Source organism: Narcine bancroftii, chromosome 5 (assembly GCF_036971445.1).
Source record: "Narcine bancroftii isolate sNarBan1 chromosome 5, sNarBan1.hap1, whole genome shotgun sequence".
Taxonomy (NCBI): domain Eukaryota; kingdom Metazoa; phylum Chordata; class Chondrichthyes; order Torpediniformes; family Narcinidae; genus Narcine; species Narcine bancroftii.
The window spans coordinates 223,154,540-223,171,756 of record NC_091473.1 but is presented as its reverse complement, the minus strand read 5'-3'; the positions used below and the strand labels follow the sequence as shown (position 1 = coordinate 223,171,756).

Genomic DNA, 17,217 nt, shown 5'->3' with positions numbered 1-17,217 from the left:
AGCTGGAACTGGTGTTGCAGTTGTGAGTCAATAGTGTGAACAGACTGGGCTGAGCACACAGCCCTGAGATGTGCCTGTACTCAGCGTGATGGTGCTCTGCTGCCAACCCAGACAGACTGCAGACTTTCTATTCGGAAGTCCAGAATCCAGTTACAGAGAGGTATGTTGAGTACCAATGAGGACAGCTTCTCCACCAGCCTCTGATATATGATTGTATTAAATGCCAAGCTAAAGTAAATGAACAGCAGCCTGGCATATCATTCTCCAGGTGAGTCAGGTCAGAGTGGAGGGACAAAGCTATAACATCATCAATGGAAATATTTTGTCTTTTTTAAAAAACTTTATTTGAAAGATCATTAGTAATAATACAGCATACATTCCATAAAGACTATATATATATATATATATATATATGTGTGTGTGTGTGTGTGTGTGTGTGTGTGTGTGTGTGTGTGTGTATATATACCAAAGAAGAGGTACAAGGACTGCCTAAAGAAATCTCTTGGTGCCTGCCACATTGACCACCGCCATTGGGCTGATATCGCCTCAAACCGTGCATCTTGGCGTCTCACAGTTCGGCGGGCAGCAACCTCCTTTGAAGAAGACTGCAGAGCCCACCTCACTGACAAAAGACAAAGGAGGAAAAACCCAACACCCAACCCCAACCAACCAATTTTCCCTTGCAACTGCTGCAACCATGTCTGCCTGTCCCGCATCGGACTTGTCAGCCACAAAAAAAAAATATATATATATATATATATGTGTGTGTGTGTGTGTGTGTGTGTGTGTGTGTGTATGTATGTGTATATATATATATATATAAAAAATATAAGTCCCCACCCACCCTCCAACCCTATCAGCCAGCTCTCTTAAGGAGAGCCAAAAATATATAAACAGAAACTAAGAATATATAATAAATCAAAATACATCTAAATGCATATATTCCAAATATGGTAACCACTTATTAACAAAAAAAGAATAATTATCATGCAGATTATATGTAATTTTTTCCATAACAATACAAGGTTTCAATTCATTATGCCACCATGTTATATTAATCACTATGTTATCTTTCCATGTACTTGCTACACATTTTCGAGCTACAGACAATGCTAAAAGCGTACAAATGCAATTTGAAATTTATCCAACCCTTATCCCTTTAAAGGAATCATATAACCCATTAAAAAATAGATGGATCTAGTAGTAACTTAAGGTCATATAATTTTTCCAAAGTTAACCTAATTTCTTGCCAAAATGGTTGGACATGAACACAAGACCAAACAGCATGTTTAAAAAAAAAAGTACCAGTACATGCACCACAACAGAAGTCCGAATTACTAAAACCATATTTTTTCAATTTCTCTGGGGTTAAATACAACTGATGTAAAAAGTTATAATTAACCATTCCATACTGCACATTCGACAATTTAGTAACACTATCATGACTCATCTGCCCAATAGTCTTCAGGAAAAAGAAAGGCTAAATCATTTTCCCATTTAAGCTTAGACTTCTCCCATTCCTGTTTATCCATATTATCTTGTAACAGAAATATAACCCTTTTTTGGTATAGAAGAAATCAAAGACTCAAATTCTGTCAATACAGGTAAAATCATCTCTCTACCATACATATCTTTCACCAAAGCTTGAAGTTGATAATAAACAAACAAAGAATTTTCAGCAATATCAAAACGCTCTTTCAAATGATTGAAAGAAAGAAACTGTCTTTCTACAAAACAATCCTGTAACATCTTTATACCTTTAGAATCCCAACTCTTTAAATGATTATTAAACATTGAAAAAGGAATAAGCTGATTGTTATATAATGGGGTTAAAATTGTCAATTTACCTTTTGATCCTAAAATCTTATTTTATTTTAGTCCATACCTTTAATAGATGTTTTAATATTGGCACATTATATTCCCGCAACAAATTTATTTCCATCAAAATATAAATTGATGCATCTCAACTTCAGAAATACAAGACATCTCAACTTTAGCCCAACTCAGGGGTTGGTCCAAATCCATCAGTCTACTAATAAATTTCATCAGGGCTGCTTCATAATCATTTTGAAAATGTGATAATTGAAGCCCACCTAACGCATACTTCCAAGTAAGTTTATATAATGCTACCCGTGGTAGCATTTACCTTTCCATAAAAATTCTTTCATAACTTTATTTAAATCCTGAAAAATCCCTTTGAAAGAGAACATGGTATTGATTGAAATAAATATTGAATTCGAGGTAAAATATTCATCTTAATACCATTAACTCACCCAATTAAAGTTAATGGGAGATCTTTCCACTTAATTAAATTTGCTTTAATCTTTTTTAATAAAGGAACATAATTTAACTTATATAAAGATTGATAATCAACATTGACAATTATTCCTAAATATTTAATTTTATCAGATCATTTCAATGTAATAATATTTTTATATTCTGAATAATCTCCTTCTCCAACTGGCAAAATTTCACTCTTATCCCAATTGACCTTGTATCCAGATAATGTTCTTTATTGTAATAAACATTCTCACAAATGCGGCAATGATTCTTCTGGATTTGTCAAATATATCAAAACATCATCTGCAAATAGATTAATCTTATACTCTTCATCACTAACTCTCATCCCTCTTATCTGTTCATTCTGTCTTATTGTTTGAGCTAATGGTTCAATAGCCAATGCAAACAGGGCTGGTGACAATGGACACCCTTGTTGTGTTGAACGTGTCAATTTAAACGGTAATGAAACTTGACCATTTGTCACCACCCTGGCAATTGGATTTGTATATAAAGCTTTAACCCAACCAATAAAAAAGGGCCAAATTTAAACTTTTCCAACACCTTAAATAAAGAATCCCATTCAACCCTGTCAGAAGCTTTTTCGGCGTTAAGCGCAACTACCATTGGATGGTTGGGCTGCTGTCGATATGCATTGACCAAAGTAATTAATTGAAAAATATTATCTGAAGCATTTCTATTCTTAATAAAACCTGTTTGATCAATATGTATTAATTTAGGTAAATACTTGGCAAGTCGATTTGCTAACACTTTCGCTATGATTTTATAATCTACTTTCAGTAAAGAAATAGGTCTATATGAAGACACTTTCAACAGGTCTCTTATCTTTTTTCGGAATTACAGTAATTAAAGCACTAAATGTTCTGTCTGCAGATGAATTAAAATTGGTGTCTCTGGGAGATGCCTTTGATATTTTCAATTAGCCAATGCTTGAAGCATTTCATAATGGCAGAGGTTAGTACCACTGGGCCGTAGTCATTGAGGCCTCGTACCATTGCCCTCTTTGGTACCAGGATGATGGTGGCTGCCTTGAAACCTTCACAGATGATGGACTGCTCCAATGATGTGTTGAAGATGTCCCTAAGGACCTCTGTCTGTTATTCTGCTCAGTCCTTCAGTATTTAACCAGGTATGTTGTCTGGTCTTGCTGCCTTGTGTGGATTCACCTTGGATAGGATTCTCCTCACCTCAGCCACAACTATGCAAGGGTCCTGGTCTTCAGGGGGAGATAGAGCTTTTTTTAGCCTCATCCTATTCTTATTGTTGAACCATGTGTAGATGTTCCACTTGTCTAGAAGAGAGGCGTCGTTATCGTTGACTTGCAAGGTTTTCTTGTAATCTGTTATTGATTTGATATCTTTCCATATGCGCCTCATGTTGCTGGTGTGGCACAGGTGACTATGGATCTTCTGTGTGTCCCCATGATTTGCCTTCCAAATTGCATGGGAGAGTTTAGCCCTGGCTGATCTTGTCTCCTATCCAAAAGCCTGCATCCAGACCTAATCCTACCAATCCATTTGATATTGATGAGCAACAGCTATCCAACATTAAAATAAATCATACACAAGGATTTTCCAATCCCCAAAGTGAAATCCAAGATCTGGGGATCTTAAGATTTTCAAGGCAACCTCCAGTGGTGACAGACCTTATTGCTGCATAGTTACTGTAACCTGGACATTCAAATTCTCTGACATTAATATTACCACTCCTAATGAGATATGATAAGCAGAAGATAGCCAGCTGAAAACACAAGGCATATTCTTCTGGAAGAAAAAACAAAAGAGGAGTACTTTCTTTATTGGATGTTGAGTTTGATTCAACAGTAAAATCTTAGGAATTTTTCACTTGTATGTTAGCAAGCATCTCATAATCCTCTGAGTTACTTTAATTAGATCATTACAAGTTGGTGAATAAAACCCACCTCTTGAAGTTACAGATGAGGCCACGGAAGATTTCAATTCAGACCTTGAGAAAAGTCTGACCACATTCCACAGGGACACTACTGATTTTCCCAGGAGACCTAATATCAGATCTGGAAAGAATGTAAATCTTGGAAAAGTATAGTCAGGAAGGAAGGACGAAGACAAGCTAACTTGAGCAGCGTCGTCCTAACAAATGCTTGCAAAATGATCTTGTAATAACTAACGTCATGTTTTGACAGACAGATAAACATAATACTTTACGGTAAGATGAAAGGCACTTATCCATTACAAGCACATTACAAATTAAAGTAGAAGATAATTTGCAGAATTGTTTGTTTTGACCTACATGAAGAAGAGCTAAGAGAAAGGTTGACAGATTGAAAGACGGTGAATTCTACAGATAAGTCATTTAAGCTAAAGTATAATTCACTGAGGAATATTGGGTGAAGATAAAAGTGAAAAAAATCAAAATACCAAAATATTATAAAAATAGAAAATGTTTGAAGATCTCAGCAGGTCAAGTTGCTTCTATGGAAGAAGAAACAATTAACATTTCAAGTTGAAGATACTTCATCAGAACTGATAAAGATAGAAAACAATTTGGTTTAGATAGGAGAGAAGATGGGCGAGGGCAATGGTCGGAACAAAGTAAATTTCAATGATAGGGTGAAATAATGTAACTCTAAAGAAGTTAATCTCTTTTATCTGTAGAATATGTATTGCAATATAGTCTGGTCCACTGAGACATGACCAGCAGGCCAGAATATATGAATGAAAGCAAAGAAAAAAACAAGTAAAAAAATGGCCAATCCTGATGCAAAATGAAAGAAAGAACAAGTTGTCAAAAATTGGAAAGTTTGTTATTAAGTTCCACAGACTGCAAATTGCCCAATGTGATGTTCCTCAATCTTGTCTTAGATCTCCTTGTAACAGAGCAGGAGGCCACAGAGAGAAAAGTTAGAGTAAACTAAAGATGCAGACAATCAGAAGCTTGGGTTCATTCAGTGCACAGGAGCACTGCAAAGCAATTGCCAAATCTACATTTGGTTTCTCCAATGTAAAGGAGGTCAGATTGCAATTTATTTGTATTTTGTATTAAATCTCATTGAATGTTCACCATTTAATAAATAGTAGAGTAAGATATCACCAATGGATTATTCATTTGTTGCTCATGGGTATACACTGCCATAAAATATTTGCATTTTTATAATGATATGATGACCCCTTTTAGAGCCTATCAGAAAATTCTGAGTTCTAAGTAAGGTAACAGTGAACCAAATTCTATTGGCATAAAAATCAAAAGGTGCAATCTTTACAAATTCACTTTAATATTGTCATCCATTTCAAGCTTAGATGATGCAATCATTAAATATCTTGGCCAATATTTTTTGTATTATCAAGCTAAATCTAGTTACAGTTGTGGCAGAGTACCTGGCCAAATATTAAAAATCTGTTCTGACCAGCTTACCAACATATTCACAGATAACTTCAACATCTCGCTCCAGCAGGACTTGATACCCACCTGTTTCAAACAGGTGTCGATTGTATCAGTGCCGAAGAACCTTTAGTTTACTCTAACCTACCTAAATGACTATTGACCAGTGGCACTCACAACAGATGATGAAGTGTTTTGAAAGGCTCGTGTTGAAGCATATCAGCTTTTGTTTGAGCACTGACATGGATTCGTTCCAATTCGCCTATCCTAGTAACAAGTTTACAGAGGATGCCATCTCACTGTCTTGACACAAAACCCTGGAATATCTGGACAACAATGATGCATACATCAGGATGTTCTTTATTGACTAGTGTATGGTGGAAAGTTTGCTAACTGGCTGCATCATGGTTTGGTACGATAAATCTCTGCAAAAGGTAGTGGACACAGCCCAGGACGTCACAGGCAAAACCCTCTCCACCATCGAGAACATTGACAAGGAATGCTGACGCCAGAGAACAACAGCAATCATCAAGGATCTGCATCACCCAGCTCACACTCTGTTCTTGCTGCTCCAATCAGAAAAGAGGTGCAGGTGCCACAAAACTCGTACCACCAGATTCAGGAACAGCTGCTACCTACCCTTCTATCATCAGACTCCTCAGGGACTCATTTAAGGACTCATACTTTTGCATTTTATTGGGTTTTTTACTCTCTGTATTGCACAGCCAGTTTGTTTACATTTCTTTACTTGTGTTTATCATGTACAGTTTTTTTTGCACTACCAATAAGTGGTAATTCTGCCTTACCCACAGGAAAAAAAATCTCAGGGTTGTATGTGATGTCATGTATGTACTCTGACAATAAATCTGAAATCTATTTTGTTGCAGTAAAAGAAGAAACTGAACAAAGAGAACAGCTTAAGAATAAATATCAACATCAACTGAATGATAAAGAGAATGAGGTATTTTAGTACATGCACTATATACCTTAAAAAGAATTTTCTTATGTTCACAACTTGAAAAGAAGGCTTGATTTGATTTGCATCAAGTAAGCTCTATGATTAGAAGTCTCTGTAATAAATAAATAGTTATAATCAAGTAAATATTGGAAAACCCTAGGAGTCTGTCCAGAATCCACTCTGCGACCATCCTGACAATATCTGATTAACTCTTCTGAGAATATGTAGTATGACTTTAAAGTGGCATAAATTATTAAGTTACACTGGTCTATCATATTTGGTTCTCCAAAATGGATACTCTTTCTGGTCCTTAATCTTTTTGTTTTGGCAGTTTATATGAGTTCAGTATTGTTTCTCACTTTTTCATATTGTATGGTTTAGTGTTTTTGTACTTTATTTTTTAAATTTACTTCTTGCAATTTTATATTTTCTATTTATCATATGGAAGCACTTTTTAAAAAAAAGTGAACAATTATTTTTATTTGCAAAATCCTCCTTCCTTCAAAAGGTTTAAAAGTGAATTTTCAAAAGAACAAATATAAAATGTACTTCCATGTCAGATAGTCTACATGGATACATTATTACACAACTGTATACAATACTCACTGACACCCAACAAAACCTTTAAATTACATGAATGTAATAACAAAGGTTGTTTATGTCCACTCTTTGGAGAGTAAAAATAAATGACAGCTCATCATATAACTAGTTTGTTATAATGACAGTTAACAGCTTTTAGTGGTACTTTAGTACTATGTCATGAGATCTGGTCGTGATGCATGACAAAAATGGGCCTGTGTAAAGCATTTCACCTTCAGCACATATTGTTTCAGTGGTAATATAGATGGGACAGGTCATGCTTTACTTTGTCACTTGTCAAGAGGCTTCATTTTGTCCTATCATATTGCACAAGAACATAAAAAATAATAGCATGTATAAGCCATCTGACCATTAAACTTGCTCCACCATTCAATAAAATCAAGGCTGATCTAGCTTTGCACTCAGTTCCTCCACCTGCCTTTTCCCCACAAACCTTAATGCTACTATGAAAAAAAATCTAGCTAACTATGTCTTAAATATATTTAATGAGGTAGCCTCTACTGCTTCCTTGGGCAGAGAATTCCGCAGATTCACTACTCTCTGGGAAAAGTAGTTCCTCCTCATCTCCATGCTAAATCAATTCTGAATCTTGAGGCTATGCCTCCAAGTTCTAGTCTCATCAGCCTGTGGAAACACCTTTCCTACCTCTATTTTATCTATCCCTTTCATAATTTAATATGTTTCTATGATCCCCTCTCAGAGGTTGGTCATGGCCAGAATGAACTTGCACCCAAGTAAAGATCTGGATCCACTGTGATTCCCATCACAATCACTCCACAGCCTACTTTTATGTCAAAGTCACTGAGGTACTTTTTACGCGAGTGCATTGTACTGCTAGATGATTCTGTCAGCCTTAAAGAAGGCCAAGTTCAGCATTGTTTGTCAAGGCATTAACAGATTTTACCTGTTTTGGATTTGCACTTTCTGGACTGGTAATATTGACTACATTCTGCCATTTAGCGAGATTTTACTTGGGCTCACTCCCAGGCCCTTTTCATCAGCTCATTTATACCTGCTATCTCACTACTTACAGATCCCTGCTCTTTTTCAACCACTAAAGAATGTACAATCTCAGTGTCTGCCCTCATGGTAGCAAATATAAATTCAAATGATGGTTTTGTTTCCTTGACATCTTGTCCCATTTCTCCATGAGTGGAATGTTGAGTTCTTATGCATTTGAAGTGTAAAAGGGGGTAGAATGGATTTTGCTAGGGAAAGAGAAGGTAGTAAATTGTGGGATAATGCAAAACTGGTCTGAGAAAAAGTGAATTAGGTAGGTAGCCCAATTTGTCTTCCCTTCAACTCCGCCAATTGCCTTGGCCTAATTGACATCCATTTCCATAACAGTCAACACTGACTCATTCATCAGGATTAAAAAACTTTCAAACATAATTGTTCTCCCATTCCTTATTGCTGCCTCGGCAGCGAAATCTCTGACAAGAAAATTTTTTTTCGATGATTGGGCTGTAAGATATGTGTCATACAAATATACTTCAAATATCCCTGCAAGTAAAAACCCATAAAAACACTACTTACATTATGCTTTATACAAAATGCAAAGTGAGAACATTTGTTCAAATAAATTTTGAAACAATATTAGTGTATCCACATTTTTTACAATGAAATGGTTTAATAATTGTACTTAAAACTATCAATTTCAAGGTACAACGGTTCCAAAGGCAGTATAAACAAAAAGACACTGAGCTTCATGAAACATGGATTAATCTGAAGGAGTCCAAAATCAAATGTGATCAGCTAGAGGAAGCAACCAGTAAGCAATTTTACTTACTATGATTCCATCTAAATTAAATTCTCAATGCATTCTGGATATGGAGTGGATAAGGTAAAGGAATATCAAGGGACCAAATTGGAATTTTGTGTATCTGTGAAATCTAGAACATGCCTATTATTCAGAGTTAAGAGATGCATATCATTTTGCTAGCATATAGAGGAGCCATAAACTGATAAATTAATGTGGTCTCTTTACATTGGAGAAACCAAATGCAGAGAGGATGATTTTTCCACCAGAACATCTGTGTTCAGTCCACAGAAGTGGACTCATGGTAGCAAATATAAATTCAAATATAAATTCAAATTCTGGATGAGTGCAATTTAATTCTGCATACAATTCCTGGCTGACCTATCTGTCTTTGGCCTCATCCACTATTATAACAATACCCAGAGGAAACATGAGGAACATCTCATCTTCCGTCTGGAAACATTGCAACTTTGTGAAATCAATATTGAATGCTCCAACTTTAGGTAATTCTGATTGTTTGACAGTATTGAAACTGTTCAGCTATGTTAGTTTATTACAGGTAGTATTACTTGGCCTGATGGGGTTGTCACAAAATCCTGTCTTTTGCAATATATTACACAGTCAAAGAAATATAATGCACTTCTGTCATATTAAAACTATTTGTCTTATCAAAGATATTCCTTTCTTCCTTCCAAACTTCCCACTCCTTCTATGCTACTGAAGCAAACTAGTTTCTTTATTTCCCAGATCTAACAAATGGCTTCGATCTAAAACATTAGAACTGTTTCTCTGACCACAGTTTCTGTTTGATTTACATTTTCTGTTTTTATTTAACTTTCCAGTGTCCACATGTTTTGATCTTTTTAGAATTGCTACAGTCACTTGTCACTCACTTATCCCATGTGCTCATCTAAAATTTGGAGACTCCCTGTGAATACATGAGCTGCTCTGTCTGAGAAATTTGCATGAAAAGCACAACCATATTTTAAACAGTGATAGACCTGAACATGTCTCTCTGAGTGAGACATGGCAAGTTGGGATAGGTAGTTCAAAATGCTGGCAGCACTCAGCAGTTATGCAGCATCAGTGGGAAGAGAGTCGACATTTTGGATCAAGGACCTTTCATCAGAAGATAGTGACCAAGCACTACTTTGGAGAGTTTAAACTAGAATGGCAGGGGTGGTAAATGTTATGACTAAAACAGGCCTCAATGATTTACCGCCCTCTGGCATTGACTTATGCCATCATGAAATGCTTCGATCATCTGGACCCATTTCAATTTGCCTATAGAAAAAAATTGTTCTACAGACGATGCTATAGCCTTGTCACTTCACTCTGTCCTGGCCCACCTGGAGAACGACGACTCATGCACCAGGCTTTTGTTCATTGATTTCAGCTTGCCGTTTAATACAATTATTCTCCAGAGGCTGGTGGAAAAGCTGTCCTCGCTGGGACTCAACACCCTTCTCTGTGATTGGATCCTGGACTTCCTAAAGGAAGGACCACAGTCACTGTAGCAGAATATTGAGCACTGTCACACTTAGCATTGTTGCACCTCAGGGCTGTGTGCTCAACTTGCTCCTGTTCACATTGCTGACCTACAACTGCATCACCAGATCCAGTTCCAGCAGTGTCATCAAGTTTGCAGAATTCACAATAGTAGATGGCCTCATCAGCAGTATTGATGAGTTGCACTACAGAGAAGAGGTGAAAAATGTCATGAAGTGGTGCAAGAGTTACAACCTAAGTCTCTATGTGGACAAGATGAAAGAGATAATCGTAGACTTCTGAAGGACCAGGAATTACCACTCTCCACTACTCTGCAGTAGAGAGAGTGAAGAGCATTAAGTTTCTTGGAGTTCACTTAACTAGTCACCTATTGTGGAATCTCGACATCTCCTTACCTGTCAGGAATGCACAACAGCGACTGCACTTCCTTCGAAGACTGAAGCAGGCAAAGCTATCAACTACCATTATGCCAAGAGTATCCTGGTACGATTGCTACAGAGAAATGGATTGGAGGTCAACCCACAAGACCATAAGAGTGGCAGAGAGGATTAATGGAGTCTCCCTCCCTCCCATCGATGTGATCTAGCAGGATTGTTGTTTGAAGAGGGAGTACAAAATCGTTGAGAACCCCTTCCATCCTGCACACAGCATCTTTCAGCTGCTTCTGTTGGGGAAGAGTTACAAGATTATATACAAGATTGTATATTTAAAATACTTGTCCTGCATATGTATTGTTTGTCTCCATGTGTGTCATGTTTGGTTGTGTGTTTTTCACCAAGGACCAGAGAATGCTGTTTTGTCGGGTTGTACTTTTACAATCAGATGACAATAAACTTGTCCTGACTTGAGTGTTCCTTTCAATGCAAGGAGTATTATGAATAAAGCAGATCAATTTACATGCAGTTATAGCCATTACAGAGATTTGGTTGTGAGAAGGACAAGACTGGCAACTTTACATCCTGGGCCCTGATGTTTCTGTAATGATAGAAAGGGAGGTAAAAGAGATGTAAGGTTGCATTACTAATCAGGAAGAATGTTACAGCTTCACTCAGAGAAGGCGCATTATGGAAAGATTAAAAAGCCACAGGATTGTCACTGTGAGTGAGTTTCATCTAGAGTTTCCTGATGCAAAAGGTTTATGTTATGAGCTCAGAGGACCCCAATTGCTTTTAATTATCTTTAGACATGAAAACAGAATCACACTTTAACTTAACTAACCTAACTTAACCCGCTTCTAATTCTAAGTGCACGTGTATGTAATATGTGTGTGTAAGTTCAGAAAAGTTCTTTGGTTCACAGTCCTATCTCACTTCTCATTCCTCCAAGTTCACTGGTTGCAGGTAATTCTTATACTGTGCACAGAATTTAACATTTATAAAGTTCACCAGGCTTTAGTGCTTGAAAGGTAAATGGTTACCACTCAGGAAGGTTCTTGTCAGTTTTCAGAGAGAGATTTGTTGTTCCAGGACATCCACAACTGATGTACTTCCATCAGCCACTTCAGTGTCTTGCTGATGAAACTTGCCAGATGATAACCTCTTTCTTTCAGGTCATCACAGAGTTCCTTTTTGTTTTTCTTATTCCAAGTAAAACATTAGACAGCCAGTCCTCTCCTCTTGCATGAACCACAAAGGCTTTGACCAGGCCGTTTTCCAAATGGGGCTTTCCACAAGCTTGCCAGCTGCTCCTGTTCCAGTTTCTGCTGGCTGTAACACTGTAGAATTGGTCTGTGTGTGTGTGTGTGTGTCTCTCTCTCTCTCTCTCTCTCTCACTCACTCACTCACACACACACACACACACACACACACACACACACACACACACACAAAGCCTATTTGACTCTGCTTGCACATGACCCTCTAAGAACATCTCCAGACAATCTGCTGCTCCAACAAGATCTTTCATCTGTTACCTTTTGTAAACAATCCATTAGTGAAGTCTCTTGAGCACTATCCAAAGCTCTTGCAAAAGCTGTGGAGCCGATATGTCTAGCATTAGCAGAGCTCCGGTATTTCAAATAAGATCTGTTTGAAAATGTTTGTATGTAACCTTCTCTAATAAACCTTCCCAATTTATTTCCCAAAAATATATCCATTTACTCTGTCACACTTAGATGAAACAGAATTTATTCACTGCTTACAAGAGGATTTTTTGAAACAATGTGTGGTTAGTTCAACTTGAGGAGTGGGACCATACGGGATATTGGAGCTATTTTAGAACAAGCTGATCACATTTCATGAACATCAAGTTCCAACAAGGAGAAAGATGACAATCTAAGGCAACGTTGATAACAAGAGAGGTTTGAACTTAGTCAAAAAGTGAAAGGAAGTGAATATTAGTTGTAAGAAACTAAATTCAGAGAGAGCCTTTGAAGAATATAAAAATACAGGAAAGAGTTCAAGCAAACAGTTAAGAAGGTCAAAAAAGGTAACAAAATGGCATTTTATATTTTCATTAAAAATAAGAGGGTATCCAAGAGAGAGTTGGCCACACAAGGATAAAGGAGGGAATTAATGCTTGGAATCAAAGGACTAATGCTAAACAAATACTTTGCATTGCTAAAGCTTTGGAGCTTTTCAAAATCAAGAGGTCAAGCTAGATAATTTGAAGAGTATTAATTTGAATAGGTCAGGAAGGCCTGATGGGATATATCTGACAAGAGAGGAGATTGCTTGCGCCTTGACAAAGATTTGTAGCCAGAAGGAGTCACGTGATGGAGTAGTGGCCGGACAGTGAACTCCAGCCCTCTCCAGAAAAGTCGGGAAAAACAAAGGAAAACACAAAGGCACAGAAATAAAAGTGAAAAAAAAGTGAGTATAAAGGTGGAAAGAAGATGGCGACAAAAAAAGAAAAATCGAAAGCAACGGTAAGAAGAGAGGAAGAGAAGACAACGGAGGAAGGTGAAGGCCTTACCTGTTCGAAGAGGCCCACGGAGGAGAGAGAAACCCGCTCCCTCAGGTCGGTAGATAATGGACTACATGCGATGCGCATGAAAAAAAACACACCGACGGGAGGGGGGACCAGCTGGGGAGTCGATCTCCACAGCCGGCAACGACAGCTGCAGAACACCTGCAGCAAGAAGAGACCACAGAAGACAATGGAAACAAGAAAGAAGAGAAGAAAAGGGCAACAAAGAAACAACAGATGGCCAACCCAGAGGAAGAAGAAGAGGAAGAGGAAGAGTACAGAGAAATAGAAGAAGAAGAGAAAGGCAAGATAAAGGAGGTACTTTCTCTTATTAAAGGATACATGGAGTCATTTAAAGAATGGCAAACACAGGAATTTAATGATTTAAGAAAAAGAATAAACAACACAGAAGAGAAAATGAATAAAATAGATATGACCTTAACAGAAATGGGAAAGAAAATGGACAAGATGGAAGCCGGGCAGTAGCAGCAGAAATGGAGGTAGAAGACTTAAAAAAGAAATTGGAGGAATCTAATAAAAAAGCGATAGAGACACAAGAACTATTAGCTCAAAAAATAGATATAATGGAAAATTATAACAGAAGAAATAACATAAAGATAGTGGGCCTTAAGGAAGATGAAGAAGGCAAGAATATGAGGGAGTTTATAAAAGATTGGATCCCTAAGACCCTAGGATGTCCAGAACTACAGCAAGAAATGGAAATAGAAAGGGCACATAGAGCATTGGCCTCTAAACCACAACCACAACAAAAACCAAGATCTATTGTAGTAAAATTCCTAAGATATACTACAAGAGAAAAGGTACTGGAGAAGACAATGGAAAAAGTAAGAGAGGGCAACAAACCACTGGAGTATAAAGGGCAAAAAATCTTCATTTATCCAGATATAAGTTTTGAACTCCTAAAGAAGAGAAAAGAGTTCAATACAGCAAAGGCGATTTTATGGAAGAAAGGGTATAAATTTATACTAAAGCATCCAGCGGTATTGAAAATATTTATTCCAGGACAACAAAACAGACTATTCTCGGACCCAGAAGAAGCACGAAAATTTGCAGAACAATTACAAAAATAGACTGAGGGATGAAGACGGGTAATGAGAGTAAAAATGATCATGATTGATATGTATGTGGGTAAAGAGGTATAAGAGTGAATAGATAAAATGTGCATACGTGAAGGTATCTGTACTTAGAGGAAAATATAGATAGTATAGACAAGAATTAATAAGGGAAGGTAATGGAATAGAGAGAATAAGGAGGGAATGAAAAGAGTGACCTTTGTTACATATGAAAAGTGAAATCTTTTCTGGGGAGGGCTGGGTGGGGAGAAATAGCGGTCACTGCAAAATCAGTTGACGCTTGCGAGTGAATTCGCAAACCCAAATGGAGAGGGGAGATGTGGTTGTCCGACAAGGGATAAATGACAACTCAGGAGGGGAAGGGGAGATTGGGGATAAAGAAGATATAAATAGGAGAATAAGGAAAATGTTGGATGTTGTAGGAATGTTGTCTTATAAAGAGTTGAAAATAAGAAAACAGAAATGGAAAAGGAGGAAAGGTAATGATGGAAAAACGGAAGGAGAAGATAAACAAAGTATAAAATGGCTACGCTGAACTATATGACTTTAAATATTAATGGAATACATAACCAAATTAAAAGGAAGAAACTACTAAATTTACTGAAAAAGGAAAAAATTGATATAGCATTTGTCCAAGAAACACACTTAACTGAATTGGAGCACAAGAAATTAAAGAGAGATTGGGTAGGACATGTAACAGCAGCATCGTATAATTCAAAAGCAAGAGGAGTGGCTATATTAATTAGTAAAAATGTGCCATTTAAAATAGAAGAGGAAATAATAGATCCAGCAGGGAGATATGTTATGATAAAATGTCAGATATATTCGGAGTTTTGGAATCTACTTAATGTATATTCACCTAACGAAGAAGATCAAAAGTTTATGCAAGATATCTTTTTGAAGGTAGCTAATACGCAAGGGAACATACTAATAGGAGGGGATTTCAACCTGAATTTGGATCCAAATATGGATAAAAAGGGGAAAAAAATCAACAGGAAGAACAAAGTAACCAAATTTATAATTAAATCAATGCAAGAAATGAAACTTTTGGATATATGGAGGAAATAAAACCCAAAAGAAAAGGAATACTCATACTACTCGGCTAGACATAAAACATACTCAAGAATAGACCTATTTTTGTTATCAGCTAGTATGCAGGATAGAGTAAGAAAAACAGAATATAAAGCGAGAATACTATCGGACCATTCACCCTTAATATTGACAGTAAAGCTAGAGGACATCCCTCCAAGAATGTATAGATGGAGATTAAACCCCATGCTACTTAAAAGACAGGATTTTAGAGAATTTATTGAAAAACAATTAAAAATGTATTTTGAAGTAAATACGGAATCAGTGGAAGATAAGTTTATACTATGGGACGCAATGAAAGCATTCATTAGAGGGCAAATAATAAGCTATGTAACCAAGATGAAAAAGGACTATAATCAGGAAACAGAGCAGTTGGAAAGGGAAATAGTAAACATAGAAAAAAAATTAGCAATGAAGGAAGATACAACTAAAAGAAGAGAATTGGCGGATAAAAAAATAAAATATGAAACATTACAAACATATAAGGTAGAGAAGAATATAATGAAGACAAAACAGAAATATTATGAACTAGGGGAAAAAACGCACAAAATCCTAGCATGGCAGCTTAAGACAGAACAAGCTAAGAAAATGGTATTGGCATCAAGGAAAAAAGACAAACAAATTACATATAATCCAAAAGAAATTAAGGAAAACTTTAGAGAATTCTATGAACAATTATACCGAAATGAAAACTAAGGGAAAGAAGGGAAAATAGAGGAATTTTTGACTAAAATTGAACTACCAAAACTACAAATAGAGGAACAAAATAAATTAACAGAACCATTTGGAATAGTAGAAATACAAGAGATAATAAAAAAATTACCAAATAATAAGACACCAGGAGAGGATGGATTTCCAATAGAATTCTACAAAACATTTAAAGACTTATTAATACCGCCCCTCCTGGATGTAATCAACCAGATTGATGAAACACAAAGCTTACCAGATTCATGTAAAACAGCAATAATTACAGTAATACTAAAACAAGGGAAAGATCCACTCTTACCAGCGTCATATAGACCAATATCTTTGCTAAACACAGACTATAAGATAATAGCTAAACTATTAGCAAACAGATTAGCAGAACAGGTACCGAAAATGGTAAATTTAGACCAAACTGGATTTATCAAAAAAAGACGCACAACAGACAATATTTGTAAATTTATTAACTTAATTCATGCAGTAGAAGGAAATAAAGCACCTGCAGTAGCAGTTGCTTTAGATGCAGAGAAGGCCTTCGACAGAGTAGAATGGAATTATTTGTTCAAAGTATTGCAAAAATTCAGTTTACCGGAGAAGTATATTAATTGGATTAAAGCATTATATAAGGGACCATTAGCGAAAGTGACAGTAAATGGACATGTATCAAAGCAATTTAACTTAAGCAGGTCAACGCGGCAGGGATGCCCACTATCACCTTTATTGTTTGCGCTAGCTATAGAACCACTAGCAGAATTGATAAGAATAGATAATAATATAAAAGGAATAAAAATAAAAGACAGGGAATATAAAATCAGTCTATTTGCGGATGATGTTATAGTGTACTTAACAGAACCAGAACTATCAATAAAAGAATTATATAAGAAATTGAAGGAATATGGAGAAGTGTCGGGTTACAAGATAAACGTAAATAAAAGTGAAACAAT

At 36.5% G+C, this 17,217-nt stretch overlaps 1 protein-coding gene across 4 annotated transcripts in view; it reads left to right on the top strand.

The window, feature by feature from the left end:
* Window positions 1-17,217, top strand: part of sycp1 (synaptonemal complex protein 1) — a 207,880-nt gene that overhangs the window by 60,182 nt on the left and 130,481 nt on the right. For all 4 annotated transcript variants that reach the window (XM_069941423.1, XM_069941421.1, XM_069941424.1 and 1 more), the window contains 2 exons: window positions 6,543-6,616; window positions 8,876-8,984. In XM_069941423.1, the coding sequence (XP_069797524.1) occupies window positions 6,543-6,616; window positions 8,876-8,984 (183 nt within the window). The remainder of the gene's footprint in view (window positions 1-6,542; window positions 6,617-8,875; window positions 8,985-17,217) is intronic.